General features: G+C 42.1%; 1 protein-coding gene across 2 annotated transcripts; it reads left to right on the forward strand.

Annotated features, from left to right (window-relative positions):
* Positions 1-27,533, forward strand: LOC308296505 (methylated-DNA--protein-cysteine methyltransferase-like). 2 transcript variants are annotated; one of them, XM_080739793.1, is made up of 5 exons: positions 1-30; positions 2,057-2,202; positions 13,787-13,962; positions 20,766-20,905; positions 26,811-27,533. In XM_080739793.1, exons 2-5 carry the CDS (start codon positions 2,066-2,068, stop codon positions 26,937-26,939), a joined length of 582 nt encoding a protein of 193 aa, XP_080595919.1. In that variant the 5' UTR covers positions 1-30; positions 2,057-2,065; the 3' UTR covers positions 26,940-27,533. The 2 variants fall into 2 exon arrangements, with proteins under 2 accessions (XP_080595919.1, XP_080595918.1); XM_080739792.1 differs by having other exon boundaries at positions 13-30; positions 2,054-2,202.
* The last annotated feature ends 298 nt before the right edge of the window (positions 27,534-27,831 follow it).

Here is a 27,831-nt window from a genome sequence, read left to right on the forward strand (position 1 = left end):
GGAAAGTGAAGGCATCCACCGCAAAGCGCTGTAAGACAAACGCTCCGAAAACGGTTTATAAACGCATTTTAACTCGTCCATATAAGCTTTCAGAGGTATGCAAGCAGCCCACTTAGTACGAACAAGGATTATTTACTCACACCAGTTTATCTACGATGCGTTTATCTGTAGTTTGGTTTGAAATAACCTGTCCATAAGTTGTCAACAGTTCGCCGAAAGCCTATTGTTTTACAACGAATTGGAACATTATATATTGGAATTATTATAACGCACTGGTCTCAAAACACCGGGGATAGCACCAGTAGCACAGCAGCACGTGCATGATTGATAACGCCACACTTCAAAGCCCAATATAGTCTCTCCATACCTTTCCAGTAGAAGTTCATGTGGCCCGCCTGTCAGTGATGCTGTCTCTCTCTGACTCAACCATAAAAGGGATGCAGTAACTGTACCGTTATAGAATACACCTGTATTATTTTGAAATTGCTCTATTTTCCACATAGGCTGTGTGTTGTTGAGCCGTGCACAACGAATTCTGCTTTGGATTTGTGTGCAATGATAGGCAATGCATTCTCAACTCTAGTTGATAGGCCTATTAGACATACATTTTGATCCTATATAATAAACAGTGTAATGTGTGCTAAACACCGAGGAGATCCACCACATGACCATGGAAATTTAACATACATAGACCAAACGTCACAAAAGATTAACATAAATATTATTCCAAAACTCCATTATTCAAAGTCAATTAAATAATATCAATTGTTTGCCCACCAATAGTCAGTGTGCAGTGCCATTTTGGTAAGAGATTTGGCTTAATTGTCAATTAGCCTAAGTCAAATGAATCCTTTCAAAATACAATGGGAGCTCGCCTTGGCTTGTACTGCTGGCTACATACAGTACATGTTACATCTGTGACTGCACAATGCTCATACTGTAACCACACCATTGTGGTGATGGTGTGTGGTTTCAAATTAAATTGTAAATTCATCATTCCTTTGTCAACTTATATGAAATATGAAAATATGTAATCAAAATTGCATCCAGTGTTTCCACATAAACATCTTACATTTTATTTATTTATTTACTTCCCTATTAGTAGATGAGCTATTGAGAGTGGTGTGTAGTACAGTATATGTGACACCTTGACGTTTTAAATGTAGCCTAAACGTTTGTGTTCATTCTGAACATGAAACAGTAAACCACTGCTGAGATTTTGCTAAATTGCAGAAATCCTTTTTCGACAGGTAATTATAAATATGATTCCCCGACAGAAAATGCTGATGATGAATCGGTATGTTCATCAATATTCAAAATGGCCAAAGGAGAAACAAAACCCTTGGCTGGGCCTTTAAATGTGTGAGTTAAGCGTCGTGTGGACGGCTAGTTTTCAGGTCAGAGTTTCGGAAGGAGTGATTCCTTGGTAGGAACCTTTACAATCAGTGTGACCTTTATTTATTATAACCTCCATCTCTCAAAAACTCACATATAACATAGTCAATCATCTCTCCTTCCCTCAAAGTAAAAATAAAAAAGAAACTGCTGTCTGGTTATTGCCAGTATCCATCTCAGTCGTCAGAAAAGCTGCACGTTTTTGCTGTTGTTAGGCCTGGAAACCAGAATCCCATCGGAGTTGCACCCTAAGGAACAAATTTAATGCTAGAAAAACATCCCGGCCATCAACCAAAAATGACGGATTGAAAATAATGTCGAGCTATCTGGGGAATCCCCCCGCCAGACAAGGGAACAGACTGCATTGTTTTTCTCATTTATGTGATATATAGAACAGAAAGGAGGGAAAAATGGGCGATTTATTGGTTAGATAGGCGTATTCTTTCCCATGCACGAAAGAAATATTAGATAGTAATGTAGGGATCAAGTCAAATCATGACATTGTTCGGGGGGCTAGGTGTTCAAATATGTAACCCATCACGTGTTGGTGTGGCCCACTAGGTTTTCAATAGATCATTCGATGCAAATAAGTGTGGGAAATGCTGAAAGTTGCCACATGAATATGTCAATGAGCGCGGTGTAATTTGTGGTCTCTTAGCAGGGTGGCGAGATGAAGAAGCAGGGGGAGAGAGCGTGCACTCAGAAGACCATCTCATTGCTCAGCCCCCTGGGGAAGATCCGAGTGAGCGCATGTGAGAATGGTGTGCACACCATCCAGATCCTAATGGATGTCGCACCTGCTGAAAGGTACTGTACAACAGCCCGGTGTGTTCCAGTGACGTGATAAACAAAGGTGTGAAATTTACGGGCAGACAGAATCCACTACCCCGTGATGGAGTGCCGCCATTCCTCATCGCAAGCAGGCCGTGTTTGTAGATCCCACAAGAAATATCCCGGAGAAAGTTGGGCAAATATGAGCAGGCAGAAGACATATGAGGGGGACCCTAGAATATAGTTGGACTCGAAATTAGATTTGTGATGGCATGTGGTTGTGATTCTTCCCGCAGTATATTTGACATTTCAGAAAAAATAAATAAAAATAACTGTTTATTATCCACCGGGGAGTTGATTAGAGCCAGAGCCTGTAGGGTCATTAAAGGTCAAAGGGGGGGGGGGGGGGGGGGGGGGGGGGGGCACGGCATGCTCATTCCTGCTTATTTATGTTCCTCTCAAGTTGTGTATAGTTGTTTTTGAGTGTCGGCCTACATTCAAAAACAGAATATTCCATTAAATTCTTGGCCCTCCCCATCATCCATAATCATTCCTAGAATGTCATCTGTCTCAGTGAAGTGATTTCAACTGATTAAAGCATCAGCATCAGTAAAGACTTATTCCTTTTTTTTCCTTCTCCCAACAAATTCTCATTTCCAGGTCTACACTCTACATCTCAGATTATTTTTGATTAGATTCAAATTAAATATCCATGTATCACAGATTCGCATTTGATAAACTTGATTGGTTTGGGAAATTAAAACCGGTTTCCAAACGCGCCCAGATAGGAAGTCATCCTTTTGAAAATGTATGGCAAATTCTAATTTATGGAAACCCATTAATGGTCTTGTATATTATACCTCAACATGTGTTTCCTTCTTGACTGTCTGCTATTTCCTAAAATTCATCAAGCAGTGAAAAACATTCCACTTGTTAATGAGTTGAAGTGAGGAAATTAATAATATGGAATTTTGATTATGGAAGATGTCCTGCAACCATGTGCAAGCACCTTTCTCCCTCTCCTCCTGCACAGGGTTTAATTTGTGTGTTCAGGTTCAGTAGGAATATGCAAATTGATCTAATGATTCGCATCAGTAGATCATTTCTCAGTTTAATATCGTTTGCTATGTCGGTCATAAGTGTAGTTTCGATTACATCGCTCCCCTGTATGTTCTCACTCAGACGCGTGAGCTCAACGCCATTAAACCAAATATTTTGATTTTATCGTGACCAGTTGAATATGATATTACTGTCATATGATAGCAAAGAGAAGCAATAGCCAGCTCTGGAGTAACACAATGTAAACAGGCATTAAGACGGGCAAAGATAAAGTGAGAAAATATGGGCTTTATCTTTGGAAGCGGCTTTACATGTAGATCTCACAAAAGCCTGCCTATAGCAGTAATAGTTCAGGTCAGCCATTTCCATTGATTTATTTATGACATACTAAACAAGGCTTCTTTCCAGCTTTGGATGTGGTGTGATGCAGGCTTAGGTAGTCAGTATGATAAATGGTCCCTGACAACATATTTTGGATAACGGAAATGGTTGAGGTTCATGCACATCACCAAGGAAGCCCGATGTGTCGAGAACGGAGTCGAAGCCTGGAAGCCTTTCATGACTGAAACCGCGCCTGCCTGCCTGCCTGCCACGTTTCACAATTGGTTGCCGTCGAGCAGCAGGAGCAGCAACAAAAGCACCGGCGACATTGATAGATAGTTATTGATAAATGCCATTATAGCTACATAAACGCACTTGAAGCATTGCTTACACACCATGACCGTCAGCTCTTTCTAATAGAAACGTCTCAAGCCCCTTTTGCTTCCTAACTGATCTTAGGAACATTCTCCTGAAATCAACCTCCTCCGCCAGTCTAACGACAGCCCTAAAGGCACTATCAGATGAACAAATTCATTACATCTCAACAACCCCTGTTGGGGCCTTACACACCAGCCCCCTGTTAACCAGCCAGCAGCCCCTCCACCAGCCCCCCACCCGCCCGCCCCTTAGTTTAGCATGGTCATAGCGTTCGCAGAAAAATGATACGCATTTTGTTTACAGGAGATTACTATTATCTGAAATATGATGCTTCTCGCCTCTTTCACACACAAGAGCATAGACACATAATATGGAGGAAAACATGGAGCACTTTTTTTTATTAGGGTGAAAAATGAAAAAAGGGGCTGGACTTCTGCCCCGAGACATTTTTGTGGGCATATTATTTTACAATGCTTTGATCAATTTGTCTGTCAAGCTGGCTGAGATGTGGGGGAGCTGGAGAAAAGCAATTTAGCTTGTGAGGTCCTCAATAGAAATGTACTACAGGAGCCTGAGTGTGACATGTTGCATTAGAACCTGAGTAGCCTTTATTGCTAGATAATGTCGCAAGGCAATGCTGATATCAATCACTCTTTAACAGCTGGTATGATGTGTTTTTATGAAGTGGAACAAAATAATGCATGAGGCATTTTTCAAGAAAATAATTGATTTAATTCAGGGGTAAGGGATTTCTGCTTTTTAACAACAACAACACAAAAACAAACAGTGGAAAAAACACAGGCACTAAATATGCCAGGAGCTACTAACTGTTAAGAATAAGCTCTTTGCTTTTGCTCCTATAGAAAAATTCTAATTAATAATACACAGATAAACAATAAACATTCTGTCTCATTTGCATATAGATATAAACAATATATTTGTGTATCTGAATTCCCCAGCACACATGGGTCACGTGATCTGCCGAAAATCCTAAGTGGCTCAAACCAAAAAATTATCATTATATTTCCCATGCCATAAATCCGCCTTTTTTTCCCCCTCTCACACAAAGCCTTATAAATCTGTGTCTGATTTTTCACATTGCACATTGTTTTTAGTTAATGATTTTCATCTGTTTGTTGTTGCTGTGATAGCGGGGAAATGTACCATATGTTCCAGCAAAAGACAAATGATTAGCAAATGAAATTCCGGACAGCTGTCTGACTGAAAGCGTTTGGTTGATAGCATTCTGCTACCATAATTAGCTTAAGCTTTGGGTTAATTAACTTTCTACCTGGATATGCATAATAATAGCATTCTGCAGAAAGCCAAGAAGCTTCCAGTATATCAGCAGCAAAGGCTTGGCTTTTTATTTTGTATTTCGGCAGCATATTTCAATTTCAAGAGAGACGATTTAACTCGGGAGCATCGTCAAATATTGTAGATTTTACTCTCCAAGCCAGATAATTCTGAAACAATAGGGGTGTATTATGTGGCAGAAATGCCATTTCTGAATGTAATTAAAGCGGATGAAAGCAATCACCGATTTTTAAACGCTTTTGTCTAGCATCGGGCCCTACTTGTAATTTAAAAAAAAAATACCCATCAAGAGGAGAAAGGAGGCAGGAGAACCCCCAAGTCCTTATATAAGAGGCTGTTGAGATTGAAGTGAAGTACAACAGTAATTAGTCTTTTGTATGAATTTGCTGGCCATGGTCATGATTAGTTAAGCATGTGAGGGGGAACTGCATAGCTCTTAAGGAGGAGGGTGTTAAAGTCTATTTATCACCAGTTATCCTCACAGCTTTCCATTATCACCGACAACACTGGATGTGCCTGAGAACCGCCTAATTGTTCTGGAGGTGCAGTGTGTTTTTTTGTGTCGAACCCGTCACCCCCCTAGTCACATTGGCATTCATATGTGGCCAGCCATTTTCCATCTATCCGGCCCTAATACCCAAGCTGTCACAACAGCTTTTACACACTACCGACACTGGTGTGAAATATCTGAGGTGATGCATTTATCGTTTTCTCACACTCATGTAGTGCTGTGAATCAATGTCCTGGTTCACGCTGAATAACATAGTATAGTAAATGTGTTTCCTGTGTGCGGGGGGCTGTTTATTTGATGTGCGCGCACGGTCCGCACACCTTGGCAGGGGCGTCACAATGGGGGGGGAAGTGGGACTGAGTTACCAGGGCCCAAGGTGGAGGGGCAAGGTGGGAATTATTTTATACTTTAGCTATTGAAAAATAGCAGATCTACAAGCTCACAGTGTGGCACCGAGTGCCGCTTTGTGAGCTTGTAGATCTCCCATTTTTGAAAAGTATGTGAAAATGTGTGCAGTCTTTGAATCTTTTTTTGTAACTTTTTTGTAACATTTGTAACTCAAATTTTGCTTCTTGGGGTCCCCTGGAACAAGATATTTTGAGATGGTGGTCCGTGGCCACATACATATCATTTTGAGGGTCCTTCACATGAAAAAGTGTGAGCAACACTGACATAGAAACATATTTTTTTCCAGAAGGATTTGAAATATTCAAAGACACATTTTCAAAAATAACAGATCTACAAGCTCGCAGCGCTGCACTCGGTGCTGTGCTGTGAGCGTGTATATCTGCTATTTTTCAATAGTTAAAGTACCCAGGGCCCAGAATTTGGTGTGACACCCCTGCACCTTGGACCACATCAACGACTTTGGGACTTCTGTTTCTCTCTTCTGCTCTCCATCTCTCTCTCCCCCCCCATCCCCCCTGCCCGCCTCTTTCTCTCCCTCCCTCCCTCCCTCCCTCCCTCTCTCTCTCCCTCTCCAGCTCTATCCATCTCTCTTTCACACATGGTTTAGATTAGAATACATAATTTAAATTAGTTTGGATGGATATGCTCAATTTTGAATTCTCTTAACAATTATGTCCCAACTAATAAGCTTACAAATGAAAAAAAACAAAAACAAAACAAAAAACAGAGCCATGTGTTGTGAACAAAGTAGGTGAAGACTTTCTGATCCGACAGAGTCCCTTTTTCGAAATGCATTTATAAATGATTCATTGTGCAATGAATGATATTCAGATAATTTTTTATGTCATGTCATTGTCATATATTATATATCGTCGTTGACGGGTGGAAACCTCGTATCTCGCACCGCGAGGCGTTGTGTGTGTTTGTAGATCTGCTGTTTTCACTAGTTTAAATCATTTTTAAAATGATAAATGCAAAACGAACGGTTTTGGACATACAAGGTTTTCACCCGACAACAATGACGATACACACACACACACACACACACACACACACACACACACACACACACACACACACACACACACACACTTACATAGGGCTGTCACGATATGACATTTTACATGACGATTAATTGTCACTCAAATAATTGGCGATTAACGATTTAATTGTGTATTTGTCGTTGATAATTACATTTCTGTTTGGCTTTTAGGCTTTGAAGTTGCACATGGTAGATATGACACATAACCTAAATATACAAATACATTACTGACATATTTGACAACTTACTACTTAAAAAATAACATTGATAGTGGAAATAGCCGATCTACAAGCTCACAACGCGTCGCGATGCGACGCGTTGTGAGCTTGTAGATCTGCTATTTCCACTATTTCTGACATTTTTCAACACACGATTATGACAAAATAATTGCGATAATGTCAAATAATCACGATTAGACGATTATGTAATAATTGTGACAGCCCTACACACACACACACACACACACACACACACACACACACACACACACACACACACATATATATATATATAAAAAGCGGCAGCCTTAGAATTGTGTTTTTCACATTGTGAAGTACAGTACTCAGCTGCGAATTCATTAAGGTGCTGCTCCCACTGGCCCCCTGGACCCATCTGTGCTCTGCGTTTATGCCTCTTGTCTCCCGGGACGGCCCCAATCAGGCTGCATGTGCCATTTCCTGTGTCAACCAACACCTGTGTAACACGCTACCTGTAAACCGCGCCCACGCAGACGAGGCAGTGACATTCGCTCGTCAATCGGATGAAAATTCTTTTTCGCGAATGCTGTGATTTCTAAAATGGAACTTCCTCGGTGACAGACAGGCATTTGGTCACCTGAGAGGAGGCTGCTGCTGCTTGTGCCGGAGATGTGACTAATAAAAGTAGCTGCCATGTATGTTTTCTCCGCTGTCAACCCGAGAAGTTTTTTCCGACACAAAGGGCGATGCCAGTTTGTTTTTGGAACTTGATTGGATTCCTGTATCTTCCCTGCGCAGCAGGGTACAGTGTGTAACATACTAAGGCAATATGCAGAGAGATGATGCCGCTCTGACATCTTGGAGAGGAGTACGAGTCAATTATGCCCAAGTGTTGTTCTTGCTTATCTTCCTGCGGCACCAAACAAGGATTTAGTCAAGGATTTAGGGGTGAGGGGGCGGTGGTGGGGATCATGGTAAGCGGTTCACAACAAAACACTCAAAACTCCTGGGAGCGGGCACTGATTTAAAAATAAATTACAGAAGACGAAGCGCTAACACTCAAGGGCCCTCAGCAGTGCTGGCGTACACAGGTGAAGATTAGCCTCCTCGCTAATCAGAGGAACAAGGCAGTAATTTGCTCCGAACACAGACAGTAATTAGGACTTGGTGACACTGGATTCCCATAATGCCTTTGTGCTTGACGTGGTCAAATTTTGACAGGGGCTATCCATGCAGGGTCACTGTCCCCCCCAACGCACCCCCACAGTCTCTCGGCCCTCTTCAGTTGAGGCTCTAAAAGGTCCCTGCAGTTACAGGGGATCCCTAATGTACTTTACGTCTCCCTCACTGGCTCCTTACCATTCGGGTAATTGGAATCTCTTACTGTGGCACTTGAGAATAGAGGCTAAAAATGCTATTTGAAACTGCTCAGTAGTCTGTTGTAGATAAACATTGCTGCGTCGAGGTGTGGATACACTACATAATGGAGTAAGAGTTAAGGCTCCGGTAATACATGCCTTCACTGACTCGCGTGGTTAGCCAGTAGGGAGAAGGCCCTAATTGTTGTGTGCATTGTTGCCTACTCTGCAGTATTTTACCACCACCTTTATGTATTGGATTGAGCGTTGTGGCCTCTTCAGTGGACATTCGCTAATAAGAGTTGTTGGTTATCCGGAGAGCTGTTAATCTGGCCCCCCGGTTGTTTTTCTTTACGAAATACCAGTGTGCAGTGCAACAACAACAAGGATGGAATAAAAAGCGACTCGTTATAGCTCAGCATCTCGAAAGCTCTTGACTTTAGGGCCCGCCGCGTCCAGATAGGCATCCGAATGATCTTCAAATGGTTGAACGGGCCCCATTGAGCAAGTGGCTTACAATTGTATCACAGCCTTTGGCTGAGAGACCATCAGGATCTTGACATTCATAGAGACATGCTGTATTTTTCCCCCCCCTTTTTTAGACAGTCATTTTAGGCTTTTTTCATGCTCTCTTGAGTCTTTGACGTCTCCCGAGTTAAGTATCTGCGGCTATAAGGCTAGAGGAAAATATTGGACTTGGTCCTGGCCCTTTCTATTTCATCCTCTGACCCGCGATGTTACCCATGATCGGTGAAGGAGAACTCTGACAGGCGGTGTCAAAAGTGACAGCCGATCGAGTCGGGATGAGCGCCATCACGCTTCACAGGATGGAGGCATGAGTTCCGAGTTTTTCCTCCTTCTTGTGCACCACACCATTACGCCCCCCGCCAGATTGCTATGATTCCTTTCAATTAGAGCTTGTGGTTAACCCGTTTAGGCCTAGGATTATTGACTGTTTTAACTATTGGAAAAATAGCAGATATACAAGCTCACAGATATATTCAAGTCTTTGAATATATCTACTTAAAAGCGAACATTTGTAACTCAAATATTTGCTTCTGGGTGGTCCCTGGAACAACATATTTTGAGATGGGGGTCCGTGGCACAAATACCTGTAATTTTGGGGGTCCTTGACATGAAAAGGTTTGAGAACAGCATGATTTATAGGAAGGATTTAGAAGTTGGTCAAAGATCGGGTCAAATATATTCAAAGACGTTGTGCACTCATTTTCACGATTTTTCAAAAATAGCAGATCTACAAGCTCGCAGCGCGGCACTCGGTGCCGCGCTGTGAGCTTGTATATCTGCTATTTTTCTAAAGTTAAAGCATAAAATAATGGTTAAAGTGGTTAAAATCTAACGCGACTCGGGCGCGTTCCCGGTATTTGAGAGTTAACCTGTTTCCCCTCTCCTGCCCACCGTTGATGGAGGAAGTCACATTGAAGAAGTGAAGTTCTAACTCAGTGGAAGTGAGAGGAAAAAAAGCTGGGACTAAACCTATAACTATGCTAAAAGGAAAGTGACAAATAGATTGTCAGCAGGTTTTTTTATTTTATTATTATTTTATTATTTTTATATCTCAGATACAGTGTTGCTCCTGCCTTTTATCCTGTTCTGTCCTTTTTGATTGTTTCTTACAGGATGAATGATATAACCCCCAAACAGTTATATAAATGCTCAATTCATTCTTTATATTAGAGCGAGAAAATGGGTAGAACTCCAAATGACTCCCCACTTTACGGAGCAATGATTTATGGTAATTGGAAATTGATTGTGACAGGAGCACAATATTAGAAATTCTCTCAAATCACAATCTGCTATCAAGGGAAATATTCCTTTTACTGCAGCAAATCCTGGCTATTTCAGTATTAGTTTCTCATATCCTTACCTGAATGGGGAGGGGGGGTGAATACTGTATGCCTAGCTATAGGATATGCTGTTATTCTAATCAATCAAAAGATGGGTTAATTCAAGCAATCGTATTTTTTTTTTCTTTTTTGCATGCTCCAAATTTGAGTAGTTTAGTGAAACTGGAACGTGGTTAGTTCAAGCACAGTTATTAAAAAGCTGTTCATAATGGTTGTCTTCCATATCGTCGTTGTCGGGTGGAAACCTCATATCTCCAAGTTTGAAATGTGTACGTTCTTTCGCAAAGTAAAGCCCTGCTTCATCATACAAGGCCGTCGCACAAAAGTAGTGAAAACAGCAGATCTACAAGCACACAACGCCTCGCACCGCGAGGCGTTGTGTGCTTGTAGATCGGCTGTTTTCACTAGTTTAAATTATTTTTTAAAATTACAAATGCAAAATGAACGGTCTTGGACATACAAGGTTTTCGCCCGACAACGACGATACAGACGGGGAATAAAATCACATACTGTAGCGTGATGTTCATCTCAAGACAATGTGGAGATTGCCTCTCCTCTGAGGATTTCAATGTAATTGACGTGACATTTATTAGACATCTCTAATCTCTCATTTCAAGGGCACAATTTCTAATTTGCCAATATGGCCTCCATGAAGATCCCCATGATGAGGTTTGAATTGTGCTTTAGTAAAATCCTCAATGTTCATTTTACTCTGGGAGTGTAAAGATTGGCCCAAATGAACTCTTACGGGTAGTAACTGTGTACATGTAGCCAGTAGATGAGAAGTGCAGTATGTTTTTTCACTTAGATTTTATCAGTTTTCAAATACAACATGTAGGACATCAGACAAACATAAAACAATGAGCAGAGCGGTATGTTTATTGGTTTCCAATGTTCTTCAGAAACAATTCTGGTGCTGGTGACAACGCTACCACACCCAGTGTTGGTGTCCATTTAGTTGTTTCCTGCCCGTTACATGTGCTGTGTCACGTTAACTTTTAACCACTTCAGCCTGCCGTCCTCAATTTGGGCTTTCTTGTAATTTCTTTACATAAAGATGAGCAAAAAATAGGCATTTAAACTCACGATATGTCACATGAGCTTGTAGTTCTGCTCTTCTTGTCATTCGTCATCGTACAACAAAGTACAGTATATAGGGCTTAAGTTGTTAACTGAGCCAGCGCTCTTCTTTTTTTGGGGCGAGCGCATCCGTAACGGGAGCGCCGAGGGGGAGTTGGGAAAAAATTAGCCGCGGTGACAAGTTTGAAGTGCGAGTCACGAGGTCAAAGGTGCGAAGCCTTAAGCAAAGGTGCGCTACCCTTTGTCCGGTAGATTGTAAGAGGCCTGCGGGGTCCAACAGGAACATTTCCACACACAATATCCCCGAGCTGTCAGTGTGCAGCGGCTGGAACATCCTCTCAGAGAGAGAAACGGGGGGTGGTGGTGGATGGTTGGGGGGGTGCGGAGGGAGGGGTAGAGGTGCTGCTCGTGGAGGGAGGGAGGAGGGTGGGGGCTGTGTGTGTGTGGGGGGGGGGGTTGGTTGCTGGGAGGGGAACAGTGGTCTGAAGATCGTTGCTGAGAGAAAGAGAGAAGTGGAAAGGGTTGTTGGAGGGGGGACGGCGGGCGGGTGGGGGGGGGGGGGGGGGGGGGGGGGTGTAAGTTGTGGAGAGCCAGAAGGGCTGTAGAGAGAGGATAGAGAAATAGAGAGGAGGGGGTGGGGGGTGCGGCAGGAGAGCAGGGGGGTGGGGGTGAGGGGGGGGGGGGATAGAAAGGAGAGACAATGACAAGTAGGGGCTGGCTGGGCACTCACCCATGCCGACAGAGATTGCCATGAGCCATGGCCATTGTTTGAGCCGGTCTCGGCGCAGGAGCCGCTCGGTGGGCTTCCGAGTTTTCGCCACTCGGCTATAAACTGCCGTGTGGTTTATTTAGAAATGAGAGTATTTACACCTTTTTACTGTATTTACACCCCAGTGTTAAACGACACCCGGGAGATTTCCATCGCGCGGCCGCAAACTAGCAAGGCGGAGTGGTTCCAACTGAAAACGGACCCGCTCAGTCATAACACTCCAGTGAGAGAAAAAAAAAAAAAAAACAGCTTCACATGTCCAATATAAAATGTTATTCAAACTGTGACCTGCAGGAGTGTAAAAACACTTAGGGCCATGTTGACTGAATGTATTAAGGCGGGGAGGAGAGAGACGGTCTGTGTGTTTAACAAAGTAAATGTGTATTATTAATACCATACAGGATAAACCAATTTTGAAAAAGGGCACTTAAATGGCGACATTATTTATTTATAAGTCCTGTACACCAGTTAATGGAATTGGCGGCGTGCTTCAGATCCAGCAACACAGCTTGAGGTCCACTTTGCAGTAATGCACATGCTAAGGGAAGACCTTCCCAGTAGGGTCTTTAAGTGTCAAATATGGGTCAGTCTGCTTGTCTTGACCTGGGGGGTGGTCAGCGGTGGAGAGAAAAACTCAGCTGTTAAGTGATGCCAAGTCAACCGACGGCAAATTCCTCCAAGCGTCTTCTCATGCTAAGATGCATGTCCAAGTTTACAGCTCGGCTGGCCGGCAACTGCTCTGGCCAAAAAACTCCACTTTATTCTTATTCATGAACTATAAACTAGACCCAAGCACCATTGAAAACCATTGTAGTGCTTTGCTCCTAACTTTTTCCCGGCAAAGGCTCTGAGGCTTTTGAGAACTATTTTTCAAAAAAAAAAGAAAAAAGTTTTTTTGGAGGGTTGCTTTATTTTTCCAAAGCTTGTTTGAAGGAACTTGTTAGCGCCTTTTCTCTTTGCTTATGTTCTTTATCATACTGTGCTTTAAATGTACTGTCAGGATTACTGTTAAGTACACACTCGGAAATATCTTCAGCAGCTCTGAAACTCGTCACAAATGCACGTCCCCGACACACAAGCCGCTCGCTTTAATGTGTAACTTCAGCTTTTAAACGCAGCATAGATTAATGCCTTGTTGCAAACTCAATGCAAAATGATGTCATCACCCCCATGCCTTCTCAACCGTGGCATGTTATTACACTCTCATGACACATTTTAACGCTGCTTGACCCGAGAATTATTTTATTATGATTACTTATTCACCCCCCTCCCCCCCCGTCCCCCCTGTCCCCCCGTTCCGTCCCCCTCACAGGAGGAGTGACGAGGCCCCCCTGCGCTGCGTGGTCAGCGACGGCGGCCCGGCGGAGGAGGAAAGCGGCCCCAGCGAGTTGCAGCGCTGCGTCGAATGGCTCCAGGCGTACTTCAGCGAGCCTCAGACCACTGGGAGTCTCCCGCTCCCCGCCTTTCACCACCCCGCCCTGCAAGGAGGTCTGTCATGGATAAATATTTGCAGAGCCATGACTGGGATCAGGCCTTCACTCTTAATTGTCAGTTACATCACTTACACTCGCTGGCTCACTGTGCCATAATGAAGTATTTTATGGCTGAGGGAGAGAGGGAAGGAGAGAGCGAGAGGCAGAGAGAGAGAGAGGCGGGGAGGGGGAGGGGGAGGGGGGGTGTAAGAGAGTGAGTGAGTGAGTGAAAGAGAGGGAACAGAACACAGAGCTGTAACTTGGTTCAGTAATCTGTGGCAGCTCTTACTACGCGTGTTAGTCTTGGCAAGCTTTCCCATGATTCTTGGCACATATCTTTGAAACTGATCGAATTCCACTCTTGACATTTTTCAGACAGGAAGCTTTTTTTTTAATGAGAACATGTGAATGGTAGTAAAGTTTGAATGAGCTTATTGTTGGCTTGACCAGTCACCTACGGCAAGGAAAACGAAAAGAGAGCTCCCCGAGAATGGGACAATTAGTGTCCTTTCAACCAGAAGTCGTGACACCAGAGTATATGATTGGGGGGCATTGAGTGAAATTTGAGGAATTAATTATTAGTTGACGTGGCTTTTTTTTGTGAGGGGGGGTCATGGAAACGGGTAGTTATCTGGGGCCTACGACGCAGTTGTGAAATCAATACTTTAGGCCTACTTCTACAGTTTTTTTGTTAGCCAGTTGAACTTTATTATGCTGGAATTCTTATTGCATTTTAACTTTAACATTTCCAGAACTCACTTAGGCAAGAAATCCCACCTACACAGGGGAGAAGAAAAAAAAGAAAGAAAAGAAAGAAAAAAAAACTATAATATATGCATTTAACAATTGTGCCTCTCTCTTCCCCTGCAATCAGCCCTTAGTTGCTCTCTAATTTCATGCAGATCTGCGGTGCTTGAGTGATGGCATTTTCAATGAGCAGGTACTCCGTTGAGACCCCAGTATACTAGCTATGGGTCCCCCCGCTCCCACGCAGGCAATGCAGAAATACATCAGGACCAATTACGATATCAACTTACAGTGTGATTCCCTTCACCACCAAGTGCTTGTGTACCAGCCCCAGGCTCTTTTCAAATCGCATCTCATCTGAAGTCTTTTGGGTTTTAATTAAATTTCAGGATAGATGGAATTCTTCATTAGTACCTGATCTGAATAGGTGATTGTGCCACGGCACCAACTCCTCTCCCTCGCCTGTTGTTTTGGGGATCGGTAAATACAGGGTTTAAGCTCAGGATTGCTCTCAGTAGTCTAAACCACCAGACCACGCCAGTGTAGAAATGTTAAATGTGCACAACAGGAGTATTTATCTTTTGAGAGAAGAAAACAGATTCACCCTTTTTTTTTTTATATGTTTGTCGTTGATTCACAAATGCTAAGGATTAGCATTGCACTTAATAATGTACAAATTCCCAGTCACTCTACTCAAGCTGCCGGTGTGTGCACGGGGAAGGAGGGAGGAAAAAAAATGTAATCAGGTCATTACAATCTATATGACAACCAACTATTGTTTGCTCAGTTATCTTGTGGGAGAACGCGAATGTTGCAGCTCTCGCGCGGCGGTTGTCATGTAATATTGAGTTGTGACCTTCACTTGAAGTGTTGCCATGTTTATTTACACATTTCTGACAAAACAAGCCACTTTTCATATTAGCTGTCACCGTATGCTCGAGCCGCGGAGGTGACATGAAAGGAGATGTGAGGCGCACTTTTTCTATACCCCCGACTGTCACACACAACATCACAAGCAACTTTGGTCGACGGTGTTAGAGGTGCAGCGTGCGTGCACGCGCACGAGCAAGTGCTGTATGTGCGTGCGTGTGGTTTGTATGTGCCCGTATGCATGCACATACACCCACACATTCACGCCCCCCTTCCCAAAAAAGAAAAACACAGACGCCATCGCGGCCTCTTAAAGCAATGCATATTCTTATCTCATTAATTATACATCCATATGTAACAGACGAGAGGATCTTAGTCTCGGTAAGCGGCACAGGGAGAACGTGTGAGGGGGGCGCGGCGGGTTGGGCTGGAGGGGGGGGAAGGGTGCTCTTCAAAGCCCCAAATGACTAGATTCTTGCCGGATCCTGCACCTCCCTCTGTGCACGGCGCAGGGCGAGATGAGACGCTCACCAGGACGCGCCCCTGTGATGTGGAGAGGAATTAGGGAAATGAACGTTTTCAGAATATCTAATAACACTCAAATACCGGGAACGCGCCCGAGTCGCATTAGATTTTAACCACTTTAACCATTATTTTATGCTTTAACTATTGAAAAATAGCAGATATACTGTACAAGCTCACAGCGCGGCACCGAGTGCCGCGCTGCGAGCTTGTAGATCTGCTATTTTTGAAAAAACTTGAAAATGTGTGCAAGTCTTTGAATATCTTTGACCCGATCTTTGACACGACTTCTAAATCCTTCCTCTAAATCATGCTGTTCTCAAACCTTTTCATGTCAAGGACCCCCAAAATTACAGATATTTGGCCACGGACTCCCATCTCAAAATATGTTGTTCCAGGGACCCCCCAGAAGCAAATATTTGAGTTACAAATATTCGCTTTTAAATAGATATATTCAAATACTTGCAAAAAAAAAAAATCTCGATTTTTCAAAAATAGCAGATCTACAAGCTCGCAGCGCGGCACTCGGTGCCGCGCTGTGAGCTTGTATATCTGCTGTTTTTCACTGGTTAAAGCAGTCAATAATCCTAGGCCTAAATGGAATAATCAGAGAATCATCAGCACCCTGTCAGCCTTCAAAAGTATGGATCCCTCCAGACTCCAGAGACACTTTGACTGGGAGTCAAAGTCTTCCCTCCCATTAGAGACAAAGGATAATGAGGGGAGCCGCATTTCTACTATTGTCTTTTTATTCTCACAACCGTGTCTGAGGTTGACTGTCAGCTGCAAATCACCTCCTCCTCCGATCCTTTCTGTCATTAGGAAGGCCAGCCAAATTTAATGGATTCCTATATTTTTTAAGCTACTATATTATGCAAGTAATGTAATGTATGTATGTATGCGCGCTTTCATATACTGTATATATCGTCATCGTCGGGTGGTAACATTGTATGTCCAAAACCGGTTGTTTTGTATTTATCATTTTTAAAATGATTTAAACTTGTGAAAACGGCCGATCTACAAGCACACAACGCCTCGCGGTGCGAGGCGTTGTGTGCTTGTAGATCAGCTGTTTTCACTACTTTTGCTTTACTTTGCGAAAAAAAAAATCAAATTTGAAACTTGGAGATATGAGGTTTCTGCCCGACATTGACTATATACAGTATATATATATACAGTATATATATATATATATATATATATATATATATATATATATATATATATACATATATATATATATATACATTACACACACACACACACACACACACACACACACACACACGCACACGCACACGCACACACACACTGTATATAACAAAACATCTCTCTCTCTCTCTCTCTCTCTCTCTCTCTCTCTCTCTCTATATATATATATATATATATATATATATAATATCACATCCATTTCCGCCCATCGATTGTGTTCTGGTTCAATCTGGCCTCTCCAATGGCCCCCATCACCTGGCCTCACGGCAGGTAATGACCTGTGACATAATTATGGGTTGTCTGTAAACCTGTAAGTGGTACCTCTCAACTTTTATTTAAACAATTGACATGGCTGCACCCCTATCTAAAGAGGGTCCTGACCCCAGACACAGCGTATTAAGCCCTTTATGAAGTATGGGGCTAGGGGAGCGCTCTCCAAATCATTGCTGGTCACCTCAAGTGACCCGCGTGGAATCTCTGGCTCTGATGCCGCTGGGGGCAAAGTTCTTTAACCCCTGGACTTGTGGATAAAACCACAGACACTTTTATAGGCCCGCGTCCTTCTGAGAGAAGCAGCCGCTCCGGCTCGGTGCGAGGCAGCCATTCTCAACCTGCGGGAAGGGGACCACTGGTGGGTCATGAGGATATTGCAAGTGGGCCACCAAATAATTGACAAAACACTAAGATTCTATTGATAATACCTGAAAGATGCTATTGGAAATTGCAAGTGTGGTGCAAGTCACACTTGCAAATGATTTTTTATTTTTTTTTTATTTTTTAAGATATGTTTTTTTTTTCTTTTTTTTTTTTTAGATATGTTTGGGGCTTTTTCTGCCTTTATTGATAGGTGTACAGTAGGCAGACAGGAAACGGGGAGAGAAATGGGGGGGGTGACACGCAGCAAAGGTCGTCAAGATCGGGACTCGAACCCGCGACACTGCAAATGCTGGATTACCAGTCTAGGTGCCTTGAATTCTGTCTTACCATTTTGAATTTTCCCCATTCAAGTCAATGGGTGAAAGTTAATTCACTAATAAATGAAGGGCCATATATGTAGATCTCTTTGTCAGTCCTTGTACCTTTTATGCCCATGCTGTATATGGAGATCCCTGATGTCATCAATATTAAGCCCATATCTTGGAATGCCTATATTGAACATACTGTCAGTCTTATGTGCTCTATTATATGATGTCAGACATCTATGATGTCAGTAACTCTATGTTTGGGAAGAGTTTATTTTGAATTAAAGTTAATGCAGAAAATTTACGAAAAGATACTATATATAACATATCTCTTAGCTAAATGCACTCCTGGTACTCCCAAGTGTGTGCCACCAAAACTGTGGGAGGTGTAGCGTGGCAAAAAAAACAACAAATAATAAGTCAGACAAGTATTATAGTCTGGTTGCCCTTCAGTGGCAACCACACTAATAATGTTTTTTTTTAATATGTTTATGGTATGTTTTCTTTAAAACCTTGAACATGTGTTTTCACTGTGATGAATAGGAACTTAAATGCATCGATCCAAGCCGAAACACAATCGATTGATTTATCATTCAAACAAACGTGCTCTGAAAATACACACAGCCCACCCATTTCAGCTGCTGTGTTAAGTGGTCAGATGGGTGGGCCGTGGGGCCCTGATCCAGAAAAGCTTGGGAACCGCTAGGTGTAAGGTACTCCTCCTGCTCAGCTGGGCTTGTGGGTAGAACTGCTGTCTTGTTGGCGTGACATTGACTTTTGCTGTTTGTCAATAATGCTCGCATCAATGGGGATTTGTCATAACCATAGACGTGGGCATGTTGTCATTTACCCACCAGCGACGCCAGACATATCAATATGTACCACACGCATCATGTGGCCAAATCCATGCCTTATGAGGGGGGAATAATGCATAAAAGAAATTCCAGCGGTGTATCTTATCTCCTCATAACATTAAGTCTGTCTGCGTAAGAGCCCGTCATCTCGTTGACAGCGTGATTATTACCTGAAAAATTATTAAACAGTACCTACGGGCCTTGTTCAAGACAAAGAACTCACATGGGTGCGCATCAATCAAACGTATCCCCTTTAGGTTTTACACTTATTCCCCCCAGTTTAGGCAAATTGCCTTGTTCGCGTGGCTTTGTGTAGCGGAGAGTGACTATAAGGTAGCGCGGGGAGAGCCTGGGGAGCAAAGGATGTTCACTCTGCGGAAGACAGTCAGGGGTGTGACATGTTTTCACACAATGCCAATTTAGACGGATTTCACATAGATCACTTGTCATGTGCTCTTTTGGACCACATAAATGAGAGAGAATGGGAGATCACTAATTGAATTTTTATGACCGAGTGCATGTATAGACGAGAAGGATTCCACCCTGGCCCCCCCTCCTCAATAACCAGACTATTGTTCCCCTGTCTTGTTCACCACGCGATGAAGTGTTGTTCACTTGCCGCACAACTTCACAACTGTGTGTTAGCTTCTGAGGTTTCGATATGTCGCTTTCAAATGTCTTCTCGGTCGGTAGTAGCAGTCAGAGCTATACAAATACACGCCTTCTAAGTCACTTTCTGGTAATCCCGAATAAGATAACAGCGCAGCTAAAGTGCTAATGAAATCAAAGCCGTTAATGTGGCGGGTTAAGCTGGAGTTGATTTGAAGAATTCCGCCATTTAAGTGAAGATGATATAATGAATCGACTCTGAATAGAAAGCAATTAAAAGGACAAATTGGTCTGATTAACCTCAAAGTCATCCCGCTGCCACAAATGGTGTGCAACATTCAAATTATTATTATTAAAAATCTGGAGCAGATTCACAGTCTTTTTGGCCCCTCTTAATCCTTTTAAATGAATGAGCGAACTTTTTTAATTTTAGCTTTGACCTCTCAAAGCATAACCTAGATTTTTCTGCTTTCGAAATGATTTTCTCTCATAAGCTACTGTATCGTGTTAAAAGCCGCTTCTAAAGGTCAAACTGGGTAATGCTATTATGTATTTACATGTTTAATGACTATTCTAAAAATAGGAACAGATCAGATGAGCTCGTGCTAATTTACATTCTGACAAAGGCTTTGACCTTGCCAAAGAATTAATAAACAACATAGAAAACATTATTCTCTTCATAGGACATACTGTACAGTACAGTACAGTACAGTACAGTACAGTACAGTAATACATGTGTGAGAAAGCATGTACGTTTGATCTATTGACAAAAAAAAATGCAATGCTGCCTAAAACTTTTGGCTTCCGTTTGAAAATGCCACAGCCTATACAGTACATACAGTATATATATATTTATATATTTCTGAGCGTGCATCGTCCACATTGTAACTTGACAGGTCTTGTCATCAGCTTCTCCATCAGCTGTCTCGGCGTGATTGATTAAATGAGGTTCTGTCTCTCTCTCTCCGTCTCTTTCCATATATACCGCCGTCGACCCCCCCACCCCACCCACCCCCGCCTCTGTCCTCCGCTCTCTGGCGTAGACGCGTTCACCAGCCGCGTGCTGCACATACTTCAGAGGCGTGTGAAGTGCGGAGAGACGGTCTCGTACAAACGGCTGGCTGAGATGGCGGGAAACCCCAGGGCAGTGCGCGCCGTGGGAGGGGCCATGAGGAGGAACCCGGTGAGTTTCAAGGGCTGACGTTTGATTGACAGGCCGCTCTCTCTTACTTACTTTGTTTTGTCAACACTGGAGCAGAAGAAGGAAGCTTTTATTTTTGTTTTATTTCTTTATTGTTTTATTTTATTTTACATTTTTTGGATATATAGTTTGGTTTAAAAAACCATTTAGGCCTAGGATTATTGAATGCTTTAACTATTGAAAAATACCAGATATACAAGCTCACATGCGAGCTTGTAGATCTGCTATTTTTGAAAAATCGTGAAAATTTGAATTTTGACCCGATTCTATAAGTGTCTTTTGAATCCTTCTGAGGTTTTTTTGAAAAACCCATGTTTCTATGTCAGCAATCTGGCTAGCCATCGTCAAAGAAATGGTCCTTTTCACATAACTGGAGCTCAGTTAGTCTGTTCTTGAGAGACTACTATGTCAGTGGTTCCCAAAACTTTTCATGTGAAGGACCCCCAAAATGATATGTATTTGGCCACGGACCCCCATCTCAAAATATTTAGTTCCAGGGACCACCCAGAAGCAAAATTTGAGTTACAAACCTTCGCTTTAAAAATACATATTCAAAGATTTGCACACATTTTCACAACTTTTAAAAAAATAGCAGATATACAAACTCACAGCGCGGCACCAAAGCATTCAATAATCCTAGGCCTAAATGGGTTTTAATTGTTGACTTTATTTGCGATCACATTGGTGATTAAAGAAATATGTACTCAATAAAGCAATACAACATTTGTTGCACTGCAAAAAGGGACAACAGACGGAGCATTAGAGAGATATGTTCATGTTTTTTTTATTTTCACATGTAACCGTTGTTACACGTAGTGTCTAGCAGTATTTCACACCAAACCCAAGGTACTGTGGATTTTCAAGTGGAAAATGTCTATATTTGAATTGCTTATGAATAATCCATAAATCTAGACCAGTACCATACTGTATGTTAAGCTGTTGGTAGATTATTTATGAATGCCTAATACCTGCAAGTTTCACTGTTGAGGAATCTAGTCCACATTAATCCCATCACGGATGCACTCAAATGTAACATTGGGGGCATTGAATATTTTGCGTATGATAATTATGCACATTGTGTCCTCATGTAATCCAAGTACATTTTCATAGAAATGTCACTGTGAAACGTTCCTCTCACACAACAAAAATCTGTGAGAAGTGAAAATATGCACTTCAACTTCCTGCCCATCCCTTTTCCCCCCATTATTGTATGTTATCATTTGTTCCAAATCTCTGCCCTTTGTAGGGAGGCTGGCCTGCATTTTGCCTTTTGCTCACAATTCCTTCAGTATGTACAAAATGGAAGGCCTTTTGAAGAGGCCATTAAGATCAAAGCCTGTTTAGCTCTGCCCATGCAGTGCTATGGGCACCGCCGGTGTGCTGTGTGAGGTAGAGCACAATACCTGTATGCACCGTATAGGTTTGGTACCGATTCAGTATTGTGTGTAGAGGTGTAACGGAGCCAGTGGTGGAAAAAGTACTCACATCTTTTACTTACGGTAAGTAAAAAGTATCAGTACTGCAATGTAGAAGTACTCTGTTACAAGTAAAAGTCGTGAATTCAACATTTACTTGAGTAAAAGTACAAAGGTATTGGTATAAAACTTGACTTAAAAGTACCAAAAGTATGGAATATTAAAACACCCAAGGGCCGACTACATCTCCTGACATAATGTACTTTAGGCCCCTAACAAAGTCACATACATATGCATCGCATTAAAACGATTTTATTTAATTATCATCATCAATATTTAATATCAATGGTCTTTTGTCAGGTGTGTGCTCTGAAAGAAAAAACACAAATAACGCCTTATTTCACATTACCAAATGTAACCAGACGTCCAAGGTAAAAAAATACAATACAATTGTTTACATAATTTCTTTGACCCTTTCAGAATGAGACAACAGGTAACAAGGAATCCTAAGTAACAAATTATTCTCTGGGAAAATATTCTTGTTTGACACTGCTAGCGGGCGGTTTATAATACAATTTAGGAATGAAGGGTGGGCCGTATAAAAATTGTCCTCATTTGGCCCCCGCATTTGGCCCCCGGGCCACACTTTGGACAACCCTGTTGTATCAATACTGCAGTGTAGAAATACTCTGTTAGTATTTTACTTTAGTAAGTAAACGTCTGTAATTCAACATTTACTTGTACTAAAAGTACAATGTACTTAAAAGTACAATGTACTTAAAAGTACCAAAAGTATTCATTACGCATTGTGAGCTTGTAGATCATTTTCAAATGGCTGAATGTGTTTAGGGCTGAAGTGATTAATGTATGTTTTGTATAATAATAATAATCTAAATCTCCTAAGTAACTATAGTTACTACAGTTTTCAAATAATTCTAGTGGAGTAAAAGTGCAATATTTGTCTTTAAGATGTAGTGGAGTTGAAGTAGAAGTACAGAAAATTGGAAAGTAAAATTGTACATAAGTACAGTTCTTGAGTAAAAGTATTTAGTTACGTTGCACCCTCTGAACAGAGAGAGCACTTCACCTATGCATAGGTCCGGAACCGCCACAGTACCGCATGCAGAGATGGAACACATGTGTTCAAGTAGCCCATTAAGACCTTTGGCTGATTCTGCAAATGCCTTTTAAATCAGTAGTTCTCACACTTTTAGAAAATGTTCAACAATGGCAGATGTACAAGCTCGCAGTGCGGCACGAAGTACATTTGAAAACCCTTCCCCTTTTATGTCAGAGGATTAAACAAACTGCTCATATTGTGTTAATGGAGACACCACTGTGTAATACAATACGTGTTGGACAGTAGGCCTATTTGTTGTCCTTGAAACCAAGGTGTTTCCAAACAGCAGAATAGATTGTACCTTTTTTTTTTATAAGGACCAATGGCTCTCTTTCCCTCATCTTGGCTTGAGCTGAACTAAACATGCCCCAGCCTAGTCTCACAGTAGTCAGACAATTAAAGGAGTAGTTCACCCCCAAAATGACTTTTTTTTCTTAGTCACGTCATGGAGACTAGAGTTCAATAATATTTTTAGTTTTTTGTCGCATTCCTAAGACAAAAATTTGATAACAATAAATGTACCCCCATTCATTGCGGATGGGGACCCGTTTCGAAACGGGTCCCCATCCGGAATCAATGGGGGTAAATTTACTCGAATCAAATTTTTGTCTTAGGAATGTGACAAAAACCAAAAAATATTATTGAACTCTACTCTCCATGGCATGAGTAATCAATAGAAAAAAAGTCATTTTGGGGGTGAACTACTCCTTTAAGATGTACAGTAGGCCTACTGTATATCTATCGTCTCAGTTATTGATGACGTAAAATAGTGGGGATGACTCAGTCAGTGCACCCACTCGCTATATACAGTGCATCTTATGCAGATATGGAGCAGAACACAGGGCTGGAAGCGGCACAGTACTTTATAAAGGGGTGGAAACACAGAGGTAGTCCCCTAGACCTCCCATACTTTATGCACCATCATGTGCTTAATGTTTACCGTGGTGTAAGCAAAGTGAACTTCCACGTGTCCCTACAGTACCGTGCCTTTCCCCTTGGTGATACATGTGTGCGGTTTAAATAAACACTTTAATATCTCAGAATAAACAGACTGTATAATACATGGAAATTAATAACAATGGCAGTGTATTTTTGTATGCGTTTCATGTAAAGCACAGGGGGGTTTGTGTGCGTACGGAAATGTGCAATACAAATAAAAAGTTTGAATTGACTGGACTTGGTAAAAAAAAACAGCAATTTATGCATTGGAATGTGCTCGTTTTTATAACGCAGTCATCACTTTCTACTTGATGCGCGGCATCAACTGGCGACCGTTGCTTCTGGAGGGACGCCTAGCATGCCCACTTTTTACTGACGTTTCTTCCCATTCATTGGCTAGTGGTGGTGGTGGTGGTGGCAGGGACGTGCTGGCCATTGGGAAAAGCGGGACAACTCCCGAACGGCCGGTTCATTCCCGGCCGGTCCAGGCCGGCCATTAGGAAAAAAATTAAACTTAAAAAAGTAAAGAATTAAACTGTTTTCACAAAAGTAGTGAAAACAGCAGATCTACAAGCACACAACGCCTCACGTTGCGAGGCGTTGTGTGCTTGTAGATCGTCTGTTTTCACTAGTTTAAATCATTTTTAAAATGATATATACAAAACAAACGGTTTTGGACATACAAGGTTTCCACCCGACAACGACGAAATATAACTCATGTAATTGGCCCACTGTCTTGTCATTTGTCATGATCTGAAATGGCAAATCTTTGAGTAGCAACAGCGCTATAAAGAGAGATCTCTCACTATAGCGCGCAATGAGGGCCTCTCCAACTCTTTTTCCCGGGCTAAATCAGGGGCCCAGCACGTCCCTGGGTGGTGGTGGTGGGGAGGGCAGATCGTCAGTGTCAATTACTTGTCAGCAGCGCCAGTCCACTCGGGCTTCAGCTGTGAAAAGCTCAGTGTGCCGGATCGATCCGTGCCTCTCTGTGGCACTTGTTTTTTTCACCAGGATTTGAGTATTGATAAGCCCTGGTGCAGGGGCTCTTCCTCCTGCCCCCTCCCCAAGTGAAGAGGCAGATCCGAAGGCCTTGAGGGTACCCTGCTCTCCCTCCGAACCCGGGGAGCAGTATTGATCTGAATACTGGAGCAGTATTTCTCTGTCTGCAAGGTTAATCTGGGGCTCTGCAAGTTTTATTGCTGTTGATACGGGAGTGAGTTTAATGATGGATTTGAACCGAAACATGCTGGACGTCCAGCCGTTGTAAAAAGGGCCAGAGGCGCAGTGATCAAGTCACGGCGCCAATCAATCCAAAGACTCGACTAATAAATGAAACTGGAACAGGATAGTTACAGTACAATGCTGTGATAGTTGGGGCGTTGGTAATGCCTTTGCCCTCACGTGCATTTGAATGTGTGATCAGGAGCGCAACATTGTGTTACGCTCTGAAATAAATAATTGCTGTAATACACTCGAACGCCGAATTGCCACTATTGTTATTCGTATTCGAAACGATGGAAGTGTTTTCAGCTTGCTTGTTTAATCCTTCTCCAGCCATTTAGTTTACAAAGAACTCCGGACCCCCCTGGCAGTCGTCTGTAACAAGAGTAAACGCTCCAGCGACTTCCTCCTTTTAATGATCACAGGGTTATCAGATCTTAATGTTGACACCCTCTCGATTGAATATTCATCCTGCTGGTGTTTTTGCCCATTAATTTTTGATTGCTGCTTTGCTTTACACTATTAAAGAGTAAAAAAGAAACACACATTTATACCCAAAGACCAAACAGTCACCCTCAATGTGGATTTGTTCACGATCAAACCAGACACTGCTTGCATGGCATTTCTTTCCCTGCAGTGCACGAGCACAAGCAGAAACAAAAATGCAGATTCATGATTTCAAACATTGTGGTCGCTTGTACGACATTACGTTTATGTGGTAAATGTGGGATTCCTCTATGCATAATGCATGTCGTCTAGTATCAGCCTCAAACATTTGTGTTGCTGTCAACAAAAATCAGTGAAGCTTAAAAAAAAAGCCAGCGCAGATTTGTCTTATTTTGATGCAGCAGTTTTCTATTCAAGTTTCATGATTAGGATATAGAGTAGTTTGTTAACCACTAGAACTAGCACTCTGTCTCAGTTTTACATTAGAAACATTATGCCCAACATTACACGTGAACTGTTACTTACCACTGGTAGTGGTCCAGTCTTTTTTTTCTGTCTTTCTGTTGCTAACCATTTCTTGTTTAAATGACAACGATCATTTGTCCATTTAGAAATAAACCGACTGCGGTAAAGCATATGCTCTGTGTTTCCTGGTCACTTGAACGTGTTTTGAGTGCCGACTGTGTAACATTCAGTCCCCACTCATGGCATTCTGTAATTACGTTTTTCTCTCCCCAATTTCCAGGTTCCGCTCCTTATCCCTTGCCACAGAGTCATCCGCAGCGGCGGACAGAGCGGGGCATACATGGGCGGCAAGGGCGACCATCTGAAACAATGGCTGCTCACCCATGAGAGGAGAGGAGGGGAAGGCTAAAAAACCCAACTGTCCTTCATTTGGTACATGCGCGCGCACACACACAAACACACACACAAGGCCAGGTTTTTATTGCACAAAACAGGGCCGTAAAGTTTAGCGTACTTGGCACGCACCGTGGAACAACTGGAGCTACTTGTAAATATTCAGTTTATGTTCTCCTTTCTTTTTTTTGCCCTTTTCTTCTTTTTTTTTAACTCTAAGAATAGAGATGCTGCATCGTTAATGTGATACAGAGTTGTTGTGGAATTAGAATGTACAAAAATAACTTAAACAGAGAACAGTAGGAATTACAAACACCTACTCCCAGGGGCCTCTGTTGCATTTGCCAGATATTGCTGGAATGTTTTTTTTTTTCTAAAGAATTATTATTCCCTTAAAAATATGTCTCTTGCATTGTTGTTGTTGGGTTTTTTTTTCACCCCCTTTTTCCTGAGCAGTCTTTGTAACCCTCGTTCGTTATTTAATTTCCTGCCAAGTGAATGCTTTGTTCAACATCCAGTGATAAAGGCTCTGAATTTTACAGCTACAAAGCTTTGTTGTGAGGCGTTTGTTTTGTCTTCGTTTATATCTCATTGTCTGCCCTCGCCTTAAAGCCACCTTAACAGCAGAAGTGGCGATACGGAAATATATATATATATATATATATATATATATATATATATGTCCTTTCATTTTGTCTTCTTTTCATCAAATAGATGTACCACGTAACTACTAAATAGATTTTTGAAATAAAATACATTTTGAAAATACACTTTTCGATGTCGTATTCTCGCATTATAATTGTATTTAATTTCTATAAATTGCTTTTCGTGTGCAGTGGCCTCCATGCGCAGCTCCAGTCTCCCAATCATGAATTGGCCAGGCTGTGAGTGTTCTCTGTGCTACAGTG

This window comes from Nannobrachium achirus (genome assembly GCF_963921795.1).
Source record: "Nannobrachium achirus genome assembly, chromosome: 13".
Taxonomy (NCBI): Eukaryota; Metazoa; Chordata; class Actinopteri; order Myctophiformes; family Myctophidae; genus Nannobrachium; species Nannobrachium achirus.

What these genes read in the sequence shown, in the direction of transcription:
- LOC308296505 (XM_080739793.1), top strand. Translation starts at nt 2,066, where the DNA reads ATGAAGAAGCAGGGGGAGAGAGCGTGCACTCAGAAGACCATCTCATTG. An exon ending in CCACCCCGCCCTGCAAGGAG is followed by an intron (nt 13,963 to 20,765) that starts GTCTGTCATGGA and finishes TCTCTGGCGTAG; the next exon opens with ACGCGTTCACCAGCCGCGTG. An exon ending in GGGCCATGAGGAGGAACCCG is followed by an intron (nt 20,906 to 26,810) that starts GTGAGTTTCAAG and finishes CCCAATTTCCAG; the next exon opens with GTTCCGCTCCTTATCCCTTG.